Here is a 19,595-nt window from a genome sequence, read left to right on the forward strand (position 1 = left end):
GTTAAAATCCTTAACTTGTTACCAGCGTGTTGTATGTGCTTCCAGTATACTGTAGAACTCGAGAAAACATCGTTGCACTAGAGCTGAGGAAGCTGCCGAAAACCCTAACCACATCAAGAGGCACGAGAGCAAACAGCATTAACAGGAAAATATGCGGACGCAGTCAAAGACATCCTGAAGCAAAACTCTGATGAGACAAATAGATTCAAACAGGTAATATCGACTTCGCCATTAGGGAGCCCAATTTCCTGAAGACTTGTTCAGATCAACCATTTGATCAACAACTTGATAATGCTCTCGTATGTCTTCCCAAGCCGACATAACAGTAGTAAAATCCTCTCCACTATACAACACACAAATACGATTAAGCATACAAGTGTCACTTCAATTGTCGAACTGATATTGGCAATCACCATCGAGAAGGCCAGCATCTGTGAAGAATTTCAGTACATCACCCTAGCCTTGATGACACGGGTACTCAGCCGACCGCTTATGCAACGCTGAATGAGCTAACAGCTCCCTCGACAAACTTCTTGGCCCCCTTGAACCATCTCTTATCACCAGCTTGAGCCTTCAATAGATAAAGCTTCCCTCCAGATACGGTACCGACGATTAGCTGATGCTTGCCACCTTCGTCACCATCGGCAGTCCTTGTCAGAACGGAGACGCTGTAGTAATCCTTGCCACTTATGGTGGGAGTTGAAGATTCTAAAATGGACGCTGTTGCTACAGCATTGGGATCGAACCCTCCCTGCACACGGAAGCAGTAGGTGAAGAAGAACGCAGTCGAGAGATTTCAAGAGTGCACTCCGTTGAGAAGTCAAATCACAATACCTCCGATTGCGTCTTGCCACCATAAGCCTGCTTGCCTAACAAGTACGACACCTGGGGTAACAGACACGGGATCATCAGACATTTCAGTGTACTAAGGCAGAAATTCAAGGACAGCTATCGGCCAGATTCGGGCTTCAGCTACAATACTTACGGATTCAAGGAACTTCTCAGGGCTACCGTAGTCCTTGATGGATGATTTTTCAGCCGGGAGGACCATCACTGTGAGGTTGCTGTTGGCATCAAAATTGTCTTCATACCGTAACACTGTACCAGGGAACTCTCTCTCCTTGCTGGGATTCCACCTCGACGGAATGTTGAGCTTGAACCCGTCACCAGTGACAGGGATAAATCCGGTATCAGCCTTAGGCGCGCCGAAAACATTGGCTGCAGCAAAAAATCAAGCTGATGAGAAGACCTTGGGAGCGGAGTTGCAAGATCATAGGGGAGAAACTGGAGAGAACAGCTGGAAAACTTCCAACAGGACAAACCCATTTCAGTACGATTTTTGCTGATCAAAGGCATCAGATCAGACAGAAAACGCAGACAAGGTATGAGAAACAATACATAATACTCGGTAAGTAGTTCTCAACAATTCACGTTCTTCAGCAACAGGATCCGGCCAACGCGCAGGAAATCGAAAAAAAGTTGAAGAACATAGCATTTGAGCTTGAAACTAGGCCAGGCAGGCAGCTCATTACCACAGCAATGGCTGGGTTAGCAAAGGCAGTGGAAGCAAGGTTTCCATCTACAAACTAGGCAGGTGGGATAAAGCAAGGTTTCCCATCTACAAACTAGGCTAGTGGGATAAAGCAAGGAAAACCGTTGGCACTCCTTTCCAATTTCGACAGCAAGAAGCGCACAGCTCACTGAGCTGCTAAAGGTATTAAAACAAAAAGATCACCTGCTTCTCCATAGGCGGCGTGGGCGGGGGAGGAGGCAGCGAGGGAGGCGGCGGCAGCGGCAGCGGCGAGGAGGGAGATGGAGCTACGGCGGGAGACGGGAGGAGGGGGGATGGAGGATTCAGATTTGAGGGAGCGGCAGGGGGGGAGGAGGTGGGAAGGGAGGGGGCGAAGGGGAGCTGTAGGGGAAGGGAGGGGGGAGCCAGAGAGGGAAGAGGAGGAGAGTTTGGAGAAGGAAAGGGAGGCAGAGGTGGAAGCAACAGAAGCCATGGCTATGGCGACGAATAATACACAAACCACGAAGACGATGAGATAGAAGACGAAGAAGAACGTGCACAACGAACAAGGAGAGAATTTAGCCTCACTTGATTGAATAGTCTATACCCCAAAACAAAGTCCCTCCTTGTAATTATCCAGTGTTTTGCTTCCCCGGCGGATAAGGGCCCTTTCCCCTCATTGGCTCTCCACCCTTCCATGTCATCCCTTTTTATTATCTCCCCCTCACCAATGCTAGTACACAACAATCCTTCACTGTATTTTTGGCCTGCCAATGGTTTGGCAAAGCTAATATTACGAATAAATCAAGAAAGAAATTCGAAAGAAATTTTCATTAAATATATCGCGTAATTGGTGGGCACGTGTATCGTTTTGACGGAGTCGTCTTTGTTGGCCACGTGTGCTAATTTGGCTTGTTTGCATGGTTGCATGTAGTCTCTTGACTGCGCATTGTCGCCCAGCCTCTGCTTTAGGAATTCTTTTCCGAATCGTTCATCCTCTGCTTGAAGAATCCTGCCGGTGCATGGTTGCATGCAGTCTCTTAACTGTGCATCGTTGCCCATCCTGTGCTTCAGGGATTATTTCCTTGCGTTCATCCTCTGCTTGAAGAATCTTGCCGCATCGTCGTCAATCCTGATCTTCAAGTATTTCATGTATTGTCCTTGTGTATTGGAGTATTTTGTTTACAGGTGAGCCTTTGCATCAGCGATGAGGTGCGTGATATTTGACTACTGACGAAAGAAAGAAGTCCTTTCCCCTTCCTCGCCGGAAATTGTTGACTCAGTTCACGAGATCTCCCTATCATGCAACAGTAAGTTTTGTTCTGCTTTCTTCCCTGCCAGTTATGCACGAATTTAATAACAAGCGGACGAGATCTCCCTATTTCGTGGTTGTGTGGTTCCCGGTTTAGCTTCCCGTGTTGCATAGTCTAGATTTTGGATTCAATTGCTCAGTGGGATGGTGGCTGTGCGCAGAGTGTATTAGAATGATATTATTCTCTGATTTAATCGAGGATGAAGGCCTAGAAGGTAGATGGACAAGTTTAGCGCCTCCTTGTCTTTCTGCAAATTACTTTTCAAGCGTGCATGCACCCCACATGCAAACGTGTTTCTTTCCTTGTGTTTCATGGATTTCATGCACTCCCTTGAATAAATTTGGTGTCTATATAAGCGTGCATGTCGCTGTTGTAGCCAAATATTGCTCTGCCATCTCTTTCTCGTACGCACACTTGATCGAATGGATTTCTCCACTGACGATATGGAAACTGATAGTGGAGCATTCGTAAAAGGTTTTCATCTTCACATCCACTTCAATTGTGTTTCTTTTCTTCTGCATTTCCTCAACTAATCTGATGACTGTTAGGTGCAAGACTTGCTAAAGTTTGTCCAGATGCAATAATAGGAGGAGAGACTCCTTCCTCAGCCAAACGAAGCACTGATGTTGAGACTCTGGAAATGCAATTGAAACCGCAAGGTACGTAATGCAACGTCAATAGTTTTAAGAGTTCTATTTTGTGACATGCGGTTGAATTTGTTTGAACGTTTTCTATGGCTCCTTCTTCTTGTTTTTGTTTGTTTCATTTTCACTAGGTGATCGAGCCTCTGCATGCCTATATTGACTAGTGATCGATCCCCCATCGCCTTGTGCATGCATGCGTATCAGTTTCTGTAGCACTACTCTGAGTCTATCGAGCCTCTGCTTGCCTTCTGCATGCCTATTTTGAATAGGTGATGAAGCTTCCTTCGCCTTCTGCATGCGTGCCTATCACTTTCCGTCAGCACTACACTGTTTCTGTAGCCTCCTGTACACCTTCGTGTGCATTCCTCTATATCTTCCCTTCGGGGATCGAGTCTCTGGTCGACCTATGCATGCATTTCTATGTATTTCCCTCAGCACTATTCCTTATCTATAACCTCCTCTACACTCTCGTGTGCTTTCCTCTCTATCTTCCCTTCATACTGGACTCTATTGCGTGAGAGAAATACTTCAAATTCCACATCCTCTTATCTATTTGTCCCTCCTTTATCTGTCGTACTCACTGATGTGTCAGTGCTGAGTACCTTTGCTGTATCCTCCTGCATCTTCTACCTCTACCTTTGATTACCTCCTTCGTCAATATTGAGTACTCCCACTCATCCTTGACTGTATTAAATGTGAACTCAAATATAGCAAATGAAACATGAAAAAGTTCTTAGATTCTTGCACCAATTCGGTCTGCATGTTTGACTCTATTGTTGCAGTAAAAAAAAATTTGTTGTCATAACATTGACACTCAGAGAGTACTATTAATTTTGATATAGTTACAGTTTTATTTATTCGAAGTACATTTAGAAGGTAAGAACAATTTCTTTTACAAATTTTGCTTTACTTTAGAACAACATTTCTATTGTTCTATTATTTCAATAATGCAATTCTGTTTTATTATGAGGTGTACAATTAAAGATGATAATTTAGTATTATTAAAGATTCTACAAAAATGATAATTTAGTATTATTAAAGATTCTACAAACAATTTCTCCTTTATGTGTTAAAAGAGCATAAAAGAAATTTCTTAATGTTTGTTTTCTTATTGCATGTGTATGTATTTTCTTGAACCTTTCGACCTTAATTAGATGAATTGATGTTTATATAGGCACTCCTGCTGCCTCTGTTTGCTCTTACGCCAAAAAATTTACATCCCCACCTAGTCCAAAGTCAACACCCATTGTCATTGGTAGCCAAAGTAGACCTCCAAAGGAGAATTTGGTGAAAAACTCACCTATCAAGAAGAATCCACGGCATTCTTTGAAGCATTCTTTCCTTGAAGTGGCACAGGAGGCATATGCTCAAGGTGATTTCAAACCTTTATTGAAATTTACTATTTCTTTTTTATTGTTGTTTGATTTCTCTCGTTTTTTTGTATCAATGAAGCAGCTAGTTTGTGAAAACCCTGAGTATGTTAAATTTAAGTCTACTATAACATCCCATGTCGAACGTAAGCATGTTCCCAAGAAATCAAAGAGTGAAGAACCAAAAGTTGTGCCATCCACGAAAGGCATAAAAGATGTCATTATTATTCATTAATACTTTATTATATTGACATTGGAATTGGGATTATTATGACAATTACATTAGCATCAAAATATTGATGCTCTATCTTTCATTGTATAATTTATGATTTCTAATTATCTTATGGTTTGGATCATTGTCCTATAAATCTTCTTATAATTTAAATGTAACAATTGTTGTTTGAACACTCTTGCCTTTGAGATAATGATTTTGCTTTTGAGATTAAATTTGTCCATGATAAAGTTTCAATTGCCTCTATTTTCAATTAGATTAAAATTCGAAGGATTTTATATTGTTATCATATTAAAAAAAATTTTAATGAAGCTCTCGTAAATAGACTATAGCTTACTTTCATCCCATTTGTACATTGTAGCAAGCAAACAATTGATTTGCAAAGAGGAAAATGATGAGGTCAATTCTTATAATGCCCCTAATCATTCTAAGAATTTGCATGCACCACCCCATAATTTCCCTTCTATTTGTAAAGCCATAGTACCTTCGAAAGAAAAGTTTGTAGGGGGGAACTCTTTAGCTCAACTTAGCATAACTCAACTTTCTGATTGCACCCCTCATAGGTTTGTGTTTGAAGGAAGGCTACTTTGTAAATATGGCACTTACAAGGTAGTGAACCCGAAGTATCCAATTTTCTTGGAGGGAGATTTTACCGATAGATATTGTTCTCACAGTCACCTTACTCATTCCCTCCACTTATGTTCAACAATTTGTAAATTTCTTAAAAGTTGGAGAATTTTATAGAATGGGTATAGAATAGAGGGTGCCAGTGTTATAGTAAAAGGACCTACAGAAGGAGGAATGTCTAGATTCTCCTTACTTGTTGATGCAACAACATGCATCATTAGAGGAGATCCTTTTGAGGGAAATCTATGTTTGCTACCTGACCATCCTATTTGCACATATGTCTTGTGGGTGGCAGAGAATATAAACTTTGGCAAATTGAGTATTTCACATGTCATGGGTACAATTGTAATTGTGATAATCAAAGTGGCAACATGGTGGACCAAATTATTGTTGTTGACAGCCCAAGAGATGAAGTTGGAGCTGCAGTAAGTAAGAATTGTTAATGTTATATTCTCTACTCAACATACATATTTTTTCTACGTACATATTTTTCCTTACTTCCATTTTTTCTTGTAGCTGTCATTTGTGAATGAAAGAAAACCCACATTGACTCAGCTTGCACAAGAGTTCAATGATGAAGGTGTGGTTATGTACATCTTAAAGAACGTTTCACTCCTTAAGGCAAAAAACACAATTTGTGTGTTTGACTTTACTATTTTGGCTGAGGTTGCTGATGGCCCAACCAAAGAAGCCTTGCAGCTAGCTTTTACTAGTTAAGTTTCTCGACTAGGCTGTGGCACAAAGGTACATATTTAACATCTACTCTCTTAATTCTAGAAACCCAACAATTGAATACTAACACATTCTTTCTCAAGTGTAGCTATTTGGAATTTTGTACTTCTCGAATGTCAATGCAAATCTTGTGGAGCATGTTTGTGAGACTTGTGGAGGATTTCGTGTAAGCAGAGATCCACTTCACCCATATTGCTATTCTTGCAAAGGCCCTCAAAATGTCGAACGAGTTCCAAGTTTTTTTTTTTTGCAAGAAAGAGACTTCTAATAAGTAAGAAAGAGACTCGCTAGAGCAAGCTCTGTGCAAAAATACAACATGCTAGGCATGTAATAAAAAACCCCTCAAAAGAATGAGGTAGAAAGAAACCAAAGCTGAGGCTGAAAATGCCAACTCAACCTTGTGGAAGTCTCAGCAAAGAAGGGAGAGTCTCTCCAATTCCTGAGAAAAGTAACTCTCCTGGCTCGAGAGGATCCCTGCATGGTTCACCCATATGGCCATGAGAGTGCGTACCGTATCTGTCCAAGTATTGGCCAAGGTCTGAGAGGGGTGAACCTGAGAACCCTCCATAGCCTCAGTGCACCTAGCTCTCCAAATGTGCCATACTGCAATGCTAGCTAAAACCTCCCATGGAGAATCAACCAGAGATGAGCAACCCTGAAGAGAGTGGGTGGAACATCCTCTAGAGAGCACGACTCCACACAATGTCATCAGATGCGAAGAGCCCAAGACGAATCATGTCTCTCAAAGAAAACCTGGGGCCCAAAAAGAGTGAGCCAAGCCATTGAACCCCAAGTCATATAGAAGGGGAGGCAAACAAATGTGCTGAAAAGTCTTGCAATCCCCTTCCATATGATTCTCGCTTGTTTGCAATCCCAAAGGCAGTGTTGTATTGTCTCCAAAGCAGATTGGCAATGAGGGCAAGTAGGGTCATCCCCGAACCTGGATCTCCATTGGTTCACTGCTATCCCACCATGAATAGAAAGCCAAAAGAAGAGAGTGGATTTTCTATTCCGGTGGGATTTCCAAAGCCTCTGCCAAAAAATTTTCTGCAACTCTGCAGAAATTTGAAAATTCTCCCAATGGGGAGCTTTGGTTGGCCTCCAACCCCTACAGCTGAGCTGGAATTTCCTAGCATTACTGACTGTGTAACGAAAGAAGACGAGTTCCAAGTTTGACAGGAGATATAGTGCAACGCAATGGAGAGCAAGTTCCAATTCATGTTCGAGGCCCTTCTGTGGACATTATATTATCATTAGGTGTTCCTTTTCTTCTAATGTATGAAGAAGATGTTATGATGGCATGCAGCAAGCTCAAAGCTACAAAACCTAGTGGAAGATTCACTATCAATAGCTTTGGTTTTGTAATTTCATTTGATCCCAATGCATAATCTTTTCATTTACTTCTATAAAGTACTTCTACAATTTGAGTTTCTATTCGAGACTATTCTTATTTCTCTATATTTGTGTTGGTTCGATTGAAAATTTCTTGTGATTGTAACAATGAATATTAAAGTACTTCTTCATAGAAGACAAGTTGAAAAAGATGAAGCTTTTAACTTAGCATATCCATTTAACACAAATGTCATTCTTTGTCTTTTGAAAAATTTTCCAAACTTTACTTATGAACAAATACTGAACGTTTTGTTTGGAAACATTATTTCAGATTTTGAAAATTTAGGTGGTCCACGGTATATTTTGCAAGAAGTCATTGTTAACAATAGATGAAGTACAAAAATTAGTCCAAACATCTTCAACTTCACTTGCAATGATTGTTGATATTCTTAAAAGAATCAGCATTATGTTTGGTACATCCTTTGCATTGCTAGTTTATAATGGAGTTAATATCAAAAACAAATTATCAATAGGATCTAGGAAAAGAAATAGTAGACATACTTTGTTATTAGATCAATCAAGTAATATATATACTATAACTCCACTAATATGTTTGGAAAATAAACGAACATACAAAACATGGAATGAGAAAGTTGTAAACAAACTAGAAGATATATTGTCACAAAATCATTCTCTCTCAGCAAAAGAAGTAGCTACATTGTTTTTGCAAACATTTGAAGAAACATCTTATTCAATGCAAAGAGTTCTATACAAAATATACAAAATACAAAGAAAAGTTCTTCACCTAAATGTAAATGTAGATCCACCAAACTTAATCAAAAAATATGAACCCTCTCAAAAAACAAATTATACAAGAAAAAGAAAAAGAACTACAAATATATATCAAGAACAATATTTGAAGAAAATATTGGATACTCCATAATTTGCATGTATTTATTGTGGATCACTCAAATTCTTGTCAAAATTTAAAAAACTAAAAGGCCAAAAAGCAATATTAAATGGCCTTACATTATCAATAATTAAATATGAAAGTAACTACTTATGTTCTATTTGTAACAGAGATGTCATAAAAAACAAGATGCCATTACTAAATAAGACAAGCTTACAAATGGCTACTAAAATACCTTCCACAAACAAACTCAACGAAGTAGAAGCACATTTAGTTTCTATTCGAATACCATTTGCACAAATACACGAACTTTCCTATGAAGGACAATATGGTCTACATGGAAGTGTTGTGAATGTGTTTGCAGATGTTGATAGAGCCCAAAAAGTATTGCCAAGGTTCATAGGGGACAATGACACTGTAGCTCTAGCAATAAAACAGAAGATGTCATAAAAACATAGCTACATGAGTGGTATAGTACATCCAACATTGACTATGCTTGCATTAACTGAACTATTAAACACACCACTTTATAAAGAAAATGATGTGAAAGTAAATCCTCTTTGGGAAATTCATATAAAAAACATTCAACAACAAGAAGAACCATCGCAACAAAATATTGAAGCACACATGCAAATTGATGAAGATGATTATGCAACAGATACTCTTGTTCATGGTATACATGCAAGCCAACAAGTTGTGGATTTCGAAGATCAAACCATTGTGGTTGCTCCTTCTGAAGGGTTTTCTCCCTTAAGTATTTTTAAAGACAAATATTGTGAAGAATTAGCATGCCGCAAACTTTTCTTTGGACAAAAAAGAAACTATGCTATTTCAGAATGCACTTCATACCAAACTATTGCTACTTGGGAATTATTAAATGTAGATCGTCGATTTGCAATGTCCATAGATGACCTCTTCTTCAAAACAATGAAAATATTGGTACGACAAATTCTTTCTTCATCTTGGGTTCGAATGCGAAAAGCACAAACAAAGGGTAGAACATTGTAAGTCAATGATGCTCTTTTGGATACTAACATTGAAAAGCTTCTTCAATCAAATATAGAATTTTGTGACTTCACACATCTCAGAACTTTTATTGATTACAAGCACCATCTTTAAAAAAATGTATTTGAAATGTTAAGACAATTAGGTCCACCATGTCTCTTCATAACACTATTTGTTGCAGAAAAGCTTTGGGAACCACTTCTACAATGTTTAAGAAAACTATCTTCATCACAAGAATCAACAAATTTGAACTCCAATATAGAAATGCATAATTTGATAAGATCAGATCCAATCACAACTGCACAATACTACGTGCACAAATTTCAAGCTTTTAAAACATTATTAAGAAAAGATGACACAATACTAGGAAAAGTAAACGACTTCTTCTTCGTAACGGAATTTCAGAATAGAGGTAGCCAACATGATCATGGACTATTGTGGGTACAAAATTCTCCAACATATGGAATTGACTCAAACCATGACATAGAAACTTTTGTTGATAAATACATCTCTACCAATATCATGGAATTCCCCCATGAGAAATAAGAAATACAAACGCATAAACATCGAAAAGCTTGCTTCAAGAAAAAAACAAAATGTAGATTTGGATTTCCACATTTGTCTACGAAGAAGACACAAGTCTTGGAGCCTTTGCAAGAAGATATTGATAAAAAAACTCTCAAAAAAAAAAAGAAAAATTTTGAGAATCTTCTACTCAAACAAACAATAGTAACACTTGATTACTCATCTTTTCTAAAAGCATTAAACATGACAGAAGTAGACTACATACGTTCAATTCAATCATCTATTTCCCAACCAACATTACTGTTAAAAAGAGAACCAAAAGACATTTACACAAATAACTTCAACCCAACAATGTCAAAGTTATGGGAAGCAAATACTGATATTCAATTCATCCTCAATCCACATGGAGCTGCAACATATTGCACATCATATATAACAAAAATAGACAAAGAGACAACCGAAGTAGTTAAACTAGCTCTCATGCAAAGCATGGCTTCCAACTCTCCAACAAACGAACATATTCGTCCAGTTGGAAATGCAATCCGAAATACTCAACATATTAGCTCTCAACAAGCTATTTACTTGGCACTTTGTTTACCCTTATCATCATCAACCGGACAATTTCAATATATCAATACAAATCCACCAGACAAGCGTACTTACCTACTAAAACGTCAAGAACAACTAGAAAAAGTGAATCTTGAAAATACAAACATCTTCTTTGATGACATTATGACAAAATATTTAAAACGTACAAGAAACCTTCGCAACATATGTTTAGCAACATATACTAGTCATTACACAATCACAAATTCAAATACAAAAAAAAAGAAAAAAACATAAAATCATTTGCTTCAACAACTATAACCTTCACAATGATCCTGAAAATCACTATAGAGAGACATGTATTCTATTTCTAGCATATCACAATATTGAACTTGCACTTGATGGTAATAATGAAACATGGCATGACATGTTTCAAAACAGCAAACACATCATCAAAGAAAATGAAGAGAAGTATATCAAACTCATTCCAAAGTTTCCCACAAACTCAAGTAATACATCATCAACATTATATTCAGCATCAACAAACACATCACAAAACATCAACACATACAACATTGGAATAGAAATGCCCAAAAATGTAAAAGCAAATCAATATTTAGACAAGTCTTTGCCAAAGTACTCCATGTTACCTAACCATGAATATTACTACAATCTAAGATTACTAAACAATGAACAACATTTGCTTCTCCATGACATCATGCTTAAAAAAAGATGTCATTCACAAAAGAAGATCATCTCTTTTTGATAAGAAATGCAGGCACAGGTAAAACCTTCACACTACTACTCATAGTACAATCTCTTTTACGCCATTATTCCCACAACCAATCAATAAACATTGATCTTCCTAAAGTGTTGTTGCTTGCCTATACAGGCAAAGCAGCTTTCAATATTGGCGGCACAAACATCCATGCTGCCCTTCATTTACCACTGATGGCATCTCATTACACAAGCCTCTCCGCTGAAAAATTGCAAGAACTATCTCAACTATACAAAGAACTAGAACTTGTAGTGTTCGATGAGGTTTCTTTGATTGGACATAGTACACTTGTGGCTGCAGATATGTGACTGTGTGAAATTAAACACAACCACCTACAACCTTTTGGAGGAATTGATGTTATTTTTTGTGGAGATTTGTGCCAAGCAAGTCCAACAAAACACTTATGGATATTCATGGATCAATCAACAAACACATGATCAATGTCATCATTTTGGTCAGAAAATGTCCTCCTCTATGAATTAACAAAACCAATGCAACAAAAAGACAATACATACATTGACATACTAAATCACATTAGAATTAACAAACAAACTCTTGAAGACATCTCATATCTCAACAATAAATACTTTCATCAACCATTAAAAAAGGAAGATATTTCCTACTTATTCTACACAAATGCTTCAAAAGATGCACTATTAACTAGAAAAGAAATCAAGGCATGAGGCTAGACGCTATGCATGGCAATGCTTGAGGGCCATGGGGGAGAGGGAATGTGAGGGGAGAAGCATTAACATGGGTGGGGAAAAGGGATTAATAGGGGTGGGAATGAAGAGGGAGACCATGGCACAAAGAGGAAGGGAGAGGGGGAAGAGGAGCATGTACATGATGGGAGGTGGAATGTAGGGATGGAGACATCAAGGGAAGAGAAGACAGTCATGCCTTATTTGAAAGGAAGGATGGGGGAAATCAAGGTACTAGCATGGTGGCTTTATAAGAATGAGCGTGTCACATCAAGGAATAGCCCCCTCCTTTTATAGCCAACAAGAGAGGAGGTCTCTCCCAATAAATGCATCCTCCCACATGCATGGTGTGTGTGGAGGAATCTCCCATGTGGGCTAGGTGGGTACGCACTCTCAATTGTGTGCGACAACCCTTTGCCTCATTTTTCCACATAAATCAAACCCCATATCCCAAGTCTAAGATACTCCCTTGGTCTCTTCTCAATTTTATAATACGTTCAAACATCCAGGAGGACAAGTGGAGGGTTTTGGCACAAGGAATCTTGCGACCTCATCCTACTTTCCCCATTATTTAACTTGCATTCTTGGACTATCTACACCCCCCCCACATGGGCCTATCCTACATGGAGGGAATAATCCAATATAATATCCATCTCCACCTATTTTATATTACTTCTCCCATGGTCCTTGGGCCATGTCTCACTAAATGAAAGCATGGGACCGCCTAGGTGGAGGGGTGGCACATGGAGGAACCATGCCACCTTAACATTTTATAATATTTCTACCATACATTATGTACAACACACCTATGGGTCCTCTTACGTGGAAGGGTGGCACATGGTCATGCCCTGTCACCTCAACGCTGGGCCCTATGCACACCATATTTTATTATACTATTGCCACATATACAAGCACACACACATATTTATGCGTTTTACCTTGGTCAAATTTATCCATAACAGTCCCCCCCCCCAAGTAGGGAATGCATAGTATTTCCATGCCTGGGACCATCACGCACAAAGAAGGGCTTGAGATAATGCTTGTTGATCACCTTCTTGCCATATGGCTCATGCAGCTCCTGAACTTGTACAGACCCATTGCTACATTCCTTGATGACTTTGTATGGACCGGTCCACAATGGGAGGAACTTTTTATCCATTTGCTGGTCCAATCTATTATCAAAGCATAGCAAAACATCCCCCTCAACAAAGTGTCTTTCCCATTCCTTGCGAATCTTAGCATCCAAGCGGGCCTTTTGTCGATCCTTTTGGATCTTTGTTTGATGTATTGCGAGGCATCAGGTTTCATCTAACTTCTCAAGTTGTACCAACCTGGCCTCTACATGTTCATCTTCTATCATCCTCTGTTCTTGTGCCAATCTCAAGGCCAGAATCTCTATCTCTAGTGGTAAAACTGCCTCGGTACCATACACCAACTCAAAAGGAGTGTGACCTGTAGACGTTTTATGGGTGATGTTGTAAGCCCACATGGCTTCAGTGACCTTCTGATCCCACTGGCTCCTGTACCCTGTGGCCATTTTTCCCATGGATTTACAAAGGAGGCCATTGGTCCGCTCCGTTTGTCCCATGGATGCTGGATAATAGATTCTAGAAGTGCGATGATCAATACCCATGCGATCCATGAGCAACTCCACTACTTCATTTAAGAAGGACTCCCATGGTCAGATACTCTTTCCATGGGTGTCCCAAACCTTGTGCAAATACGCAGTGGGGAGGGCGATAGCTTCAGCTTACTTAGTGACATATTGAGTGGCTACCAAAAGATACTTCTTTTTGTGGGCTATCATGGGTAGGGGCCCGTTGCCAAAATCTATTCCCCACTTCTGAAATGGATGGATGGACATCATTGGATGATGTTGCCCAGGACGCAAATCCTTCCTACCAAAGAATTGGCATGCTTGACAAGTTTTGCAATACATAGTGACATCCTTGAACAAGGTCGGCCAATAGTACCTAGCATGTAAAATCTTCTTAGCTGGATAGTCACCAGCATAATGGCCTCCACAAAATCCATCATGTACAACACCCCATCAAAGAGAGTGTAGCGCCTACTATCTCTATGGATCTTCTTTCTCTCATAGCTAGTACTTTCCAGAGGAAAGGAGAAAGCGGTTAGAAACCTGTAGATACCACCATACCATAGATCCCCAATTTTTATGGCCACTACAAGGGTTACATTGAGGCACTCCTCTAAATCAATCAAAGCATTCTTTAAGTTGGAACAACCCCCCTTTACAATTTTGAAAGAAAAATCATATTCTTGTAGAACTACCAACCATTTGGCCAACTGGCCCATGGGATTTGGTGATTGAAGAACTTGCTTTGCAAGACCATTGCTAGAGATTATAATGAAGGACTTTCTAACCACATAATGCTTAAATTTCTCAATGCAGAACACCAAAGACAAGGCATGCTTGTCAAACTTAGAGTAGCATCATTCAGTTTTGAGCAATTGTCGAGAAGCAAATCGAACGGGATACATGAACCGATCCTCGCCTTGCTAGAAAAGAATACCCACCAAAGTGTGCTCACCAAACCCAGGATTGATATAGAAAGTCTTTGACCAATCAGGATTGTGTAGAATGGGTTCTGAAGCCAAAGCACTCTTGATTTGTACAAACCCATGATCACAATCCTCATCCCAAGAGAAATCAACCCCATCTTTTAATAGCGTAGTCATGAGTCACATCAAAGCAGCATATTGATCAATGAAGCGGTGATAGTATCCTATTAGATTGACAAATGAGTGTACCTGATGTTTGGTTGTTGGCAGGGAGAGCTTGAGGATAGCTTCTACCTTCTTGAGGTTAGGCTTGACGCCCTCGGATGAGACAATATGTCCCAATAACCTACCTTGAGTGGCTCCAATGGTGCATTTATCAGGCTTGAGGCTGCCATTCACATCATTGACCCTTTGGAAGGCCAACCTAACCTTCATGACGTGCTCCTTCCATGCCGAGAATATACAAAAATCATCTAGAAACACCTCCAAAACAACCCCCAAATAAGGAGCAAACACCATTTGCATAAATCTTTAAAAGGTAGCAGGAGCATTGGTTAGGCCAAATGGCATTACTTTGAATGCAGACATCCCCCAGGGTGTGGAAAATGTGGTTTTAAGCACATCCTCCTTGACAATTCTGATTTGATAAAACCCAGAGTAACCATCACAGAAAGTATACATCTCATGACCACTTACCTTCTCAAGAATGAGGTCTTGAAAGGGTAGAGGATGATGGTCCCTCTTGGTGGCTGCATTGAGTTTCTTATAATCTGCCACTTGTTGTTTTTCTTTGGGATGACTACCACTAGTGAAACCCATTCAATATTGTGATCCAGAACAATAAACCAACCTCTACAAGCTTTTGCAACTCTGAGCGCAAAGCGTTGGTCTGTAGGGGCCCTAATCTCTGAAACTTCTGAGCCACTGGGGCTTAGCATCAGGCTTCAGCTCTATCTTTTGTTCTATGGCAGTCACATGGCGAAGGTGGTGGTAGCTAGTTGCGGAGAGGTCAGGGAAACCTTTGAACATTTCTAGAAACTCATCTTTCTCACTTGGAGTGAGGTATGGGGAAAGCATAGATTCAAGCTGCTGAGGACTTACTATTACCTTTCCCGTGGGTGGTGGGGTCGGAGACACCCCCATCATGTAATCTTCTTTCTTTGAGAACTCCTCCCCCCTGTCTGAATCTTCCATTGACTCAGACACCGAGGATGAGAGAGTATCATCGTCTTGCTCCTCTTTTTCTTCTGGTTTAGTGGCACCTGGTTGCACCGAGATCTTCTCCTTTGAAGCACCAAAAGACATGTGTCATGTCTTCCAATAGTTGATTGCATCACTCTTTCCCAACCATGGTCTCCCAAGTATAACTGGGTAACTCCTGCCTATATATTCAATGTCCACTACATAGAAATTGACAATGGCAGTCAACCCATTGATAGTGATGGGCAAATCCTCAATGACTCCTAGGGTGGTGAGTTGTCGACCATTTGCTACCTTGATTCGAGTGGAGGAACGCCTTGTGCATTTCAAATTCAACTTCTTCGTGGTACAAGGCACCATGATATTACATTCAACTCCCCCATCAACACACACACTTTTGATACAACAATTATCTATGATGACATCTATTGTATGCGGGTGCCGATCAAGTTCTTCAGAGATAGAAGAAATCTCTCGTACCTTTCCCTTTTTCTTGCTCCTCCTTGTTGAGAGCACTTGTTGTAGCTCATGTCTCACCTTAGGGCTTAATGCTATTAGTTGAGGAAGCATGATGCTCAAAGATTGATGAGCAAGGTCCTAAACAACCGAATAGTCTTCTTGCCCTAAGCCAATAGGAAATTCCAAGGGCGATTATTAGTCCTTCGAGATCTTTTAGTCTTCTCTATTGGTGGGTCTACCGTCTCAGCATCTGAGGGCTCTCAAAAGGACACCTTCTTCCTAGGGCGGCCCAGTCCATGGTTTGGAGAGGGGTCCGAGGTGGTACGACTTCTCTTCCTGAGGTCAAGGATTGTCCCCCTTTTAATTACCTCTGATGTAGTAAGTAGCTCGATCACTGCACAATGAGTAGAGTTGGAATCAAAACCCTCCTAGTGTATCACTAGTTCTTCACCTTGAACCATCCAAGGTGTATCATCCCACCCATCATCTCCTCGAGCAATACATTGTACAATTAGTTATTGAAGATCGACATGAAGATCAAGAAAGAGATCTCGCCAATTGGTAGCCATAATGAGTGGAGGACCCAGCACCAAATCCTTGAACTCGTCGAGAAGTGACATAAATATCCACCCTCCTCGTGTGGCGTGCATCCAAGGAGTGAACTTGAAAAAGTTTAGAATCTGAAATCTAGTATGAGATATGAATAGAGCACATGAAGTACTTTTGCTTTTTACAGCAAGAGGAAACTGAGAAAACATGCATGCCTCAAGATGTATGAAGCGCTCTAAGGTGGATGGAACCTATGTGGAAACATGATGAAGAGAGTGCTCATGACATGTAGCTCAAGTCAATTAGGTTCCAAGATAGGTTAGCTTGGACTCATAAATAGAATCTTGAGTGAATGTGCATTTCTTATTTTTTTCAACAATACATGATAGGCCTCTTATAGAGAGTGCCCTTTGAATAGTCAACATCTGTGGGATCCTTTGGTCCACATCTCTCCTTGTGGGGATATCCTTAATCCACATCTCCACATCATGTAGTCCACATCCTCGGGTGGTTACTTTAATTCTTTCCTATACCATACCTTAGCCTTTAATCTATGTTCTCATGGCACCACAACTCTCAACACCTCCCCTTGGTGCCATGATCCCTTGGCTACTGCAAGGTGGTCAGATGTGAGTTACAAATCCATCACCTCCCATAAGTGCATGCATTGCTACTTAAGGTGGTCAACTGTGCTTTTTACGTGTCAATACTTCCCCTGGGTGCTTTCATAGCTACTCTCAGGTGGTCAGGCTTAATTTACAAAACATTTGGGCTGAAGGTGGAAAGGACGTTGCTTCTCAATGCATGTTGTCAATGTCATTGTTTCTTTACTTGACGTCACTTGATGCATGATGCTTTGTTCTTCCATGTACCTTGATGCTTTATGTGTGGATGCCATGTTCTGTGCTATGGTCATCTCATGTACTTGTGCTTTTGGCATGCTTTTTGCATTCATGCATCGCTTTTCCATTTGTTGCAAAGGTCTTACCATGAGCTTTGTTTTGCTTCAATGGCAATGTCTAATTGCTAACAATGAATTTGACTTAACAGCTGTGTAGAGCTCAAAAAGACGATCACTTTTCCTTTTTGGAGCGTGTGCAAATTCCTCTTGGATTGCAAGTTATGCCTTATCAAATTTTATGTAAAGAAGAGGGCCTTTGATGATGTGGCAAAGGCTCTTCGTATGCTACAGACACATTGTGCTTAGCAAGAAGCTATGTGCTTAGGTGGCACTTTTAACTAAACCCATAACTTAACCATGGCTTTGTTTAACCTTACTAGAGTTAGGTTTTATCTGCCATGTGGCACTCCGCCAACCAAAGATCACTAAACCAAACCTGGAGGTAATTAAACTGAACCACGGGTCCTATTTGCCACGTGGCTTTTCCAAGGAAGCCTTACAAAAAAAGAAGTTTGCAGTAGGGAGCTCGGGGCAACGTTTATGAGCTGCTCGATGACGAGATCGTCAGTTGAGCTAGGACATGCTAGATCTGTGGAGCATAGGAGTTGGGTGCATTGTTAAAGAAGCTTGGTTGTTGGCAGGTGTAAAAGCTCGTGGACAGTGCTGGAGCTGCTCTGTAGGGAGGATTGCTTATCGATGCTGCTATTGATCAAGGAGCTATTGTTTGAGAATTCGGCATTTGGAGCTATTGTGGTGGGCATACAGTCATCACTATTGGAGAGTCTCTTTGCAGGAGAGCTCCTCGTTGGAGTGGATGGAATTGAAGATGTGCAAAGCAGGGTCGAAGTTAATCAATAGACTGTTGGAGGCATGTGGGCTCACTCGTAGGCTGTTACATGGAGGAGCGTTGCAGCATCTAAGAGCTATATTGAAGTCATTTGAGCACAAGAGGCTGATCATGAGCTCATTGTTGGAGATGGAGGCTAGCTGGAGAAGACCGTCAGCTGAGACTTGGATTTTGGTACAATTGTACAAAGAGCGATGCTTGATTCAGATCATGAAGGTAGTCTTTCCCTTTGTCTAAAGGGAAGGAGAAGCATCTTTGGTTATCTGAGGAGTGTCACTCTGTGCAGCCGCTTCGGAGACTATATCTGTCACGCTTCCAAGGGTTGTTGTAGAGATTGTTGTTGATGGAGTCTCTCAAGCCTCAAACCATCGAAGAAGGAGCTACAGCTAATAAATTTTTAGAACGTCAGCTTCTGCAATATGCACTACCATTTGCTGGGGGATTGGGTTATAGGAGATGTTGGTTGAAGTGTCATGGCCTAATTTTGGTACATGTGAGTTGGAGAAGCTAAGAGCTTCAGTTAGATATGGAGTCATTTTGGAAAGCCACAGGTTGGGTTATTTGACGATCCTATTGTGCTCATTTCTTATACAGAGGAGGTGAGCTGCTGTTCAAGCTAATTATTACTACCCATATCCTCATCTTGCTCATACTGGAGTGTACCATATTCTACCGACCTTGTCATAGATCTGAGTCTTGTCTCTCAATATGATAGATAGATTTTCTCAGTGAGTATAGATACAAATATCTCTCTCTCACACACAAATAGAGATTGATTTTTCTCAAAGAACAAAAACTCTCACTCTCTTTCAGAAAGAACCTTATGAAAATCTTTCAAAGAGATCTCACATAAGAATGAACAAGGAACTCTAAAGAAAAATATGAAGACTC

The 19,595-nt window shown here is 40.3% G+C and overlaps 1 protein-coding gene across 1 annotated transcript; it reads right to left on the bottom strand.

The window, feature by feature from the left end:
- Positions 1–200: 200 nt before the first annotated feature.
- Positions 201–2,102, bottom strand: LOC147903946 (oxygen-evolving enhancer protein 2, chloroplastic-like). The gene is made up of 4 exons (XM_087402194.1): positions 1,736–2,102; positions 986–1,218; positions 835–885; positions 201–751 (listed from the first exon to the last, which is right to left on the bottom strand). Exons 1-4 carry the CDS (start codon positions 2,001–2,003, stop codon positions 491–493), a joined length of 813 nt encoding a protein of 270 aa, XP_087258320.1. The 5' UTR covers positions 2,004–2,102; the 3' UTR covers positions 201–490.
- Between the last annotated feature and the right edge of the window lie 17,493 nt (positions 2,103–19,595).

Source organism: Dipteris shenzhenensis, chromosome 3 (genome assembly GCF_047967505.1).
Source record: "Dipteris shenzhenensis isolate YYH24624 ecotype China chromosome 3, Dip_SZ_1.0, whole genome shotgun sequence".
Classification (NCBI taxonomy): domain Eukaryota; kingdom Viridiplantae; phylum Streptophyta; class Polypodiopsida; order Gleicheniales; family Dipteridaceae; genus Dipteris; species Dipteris shenzhenensis.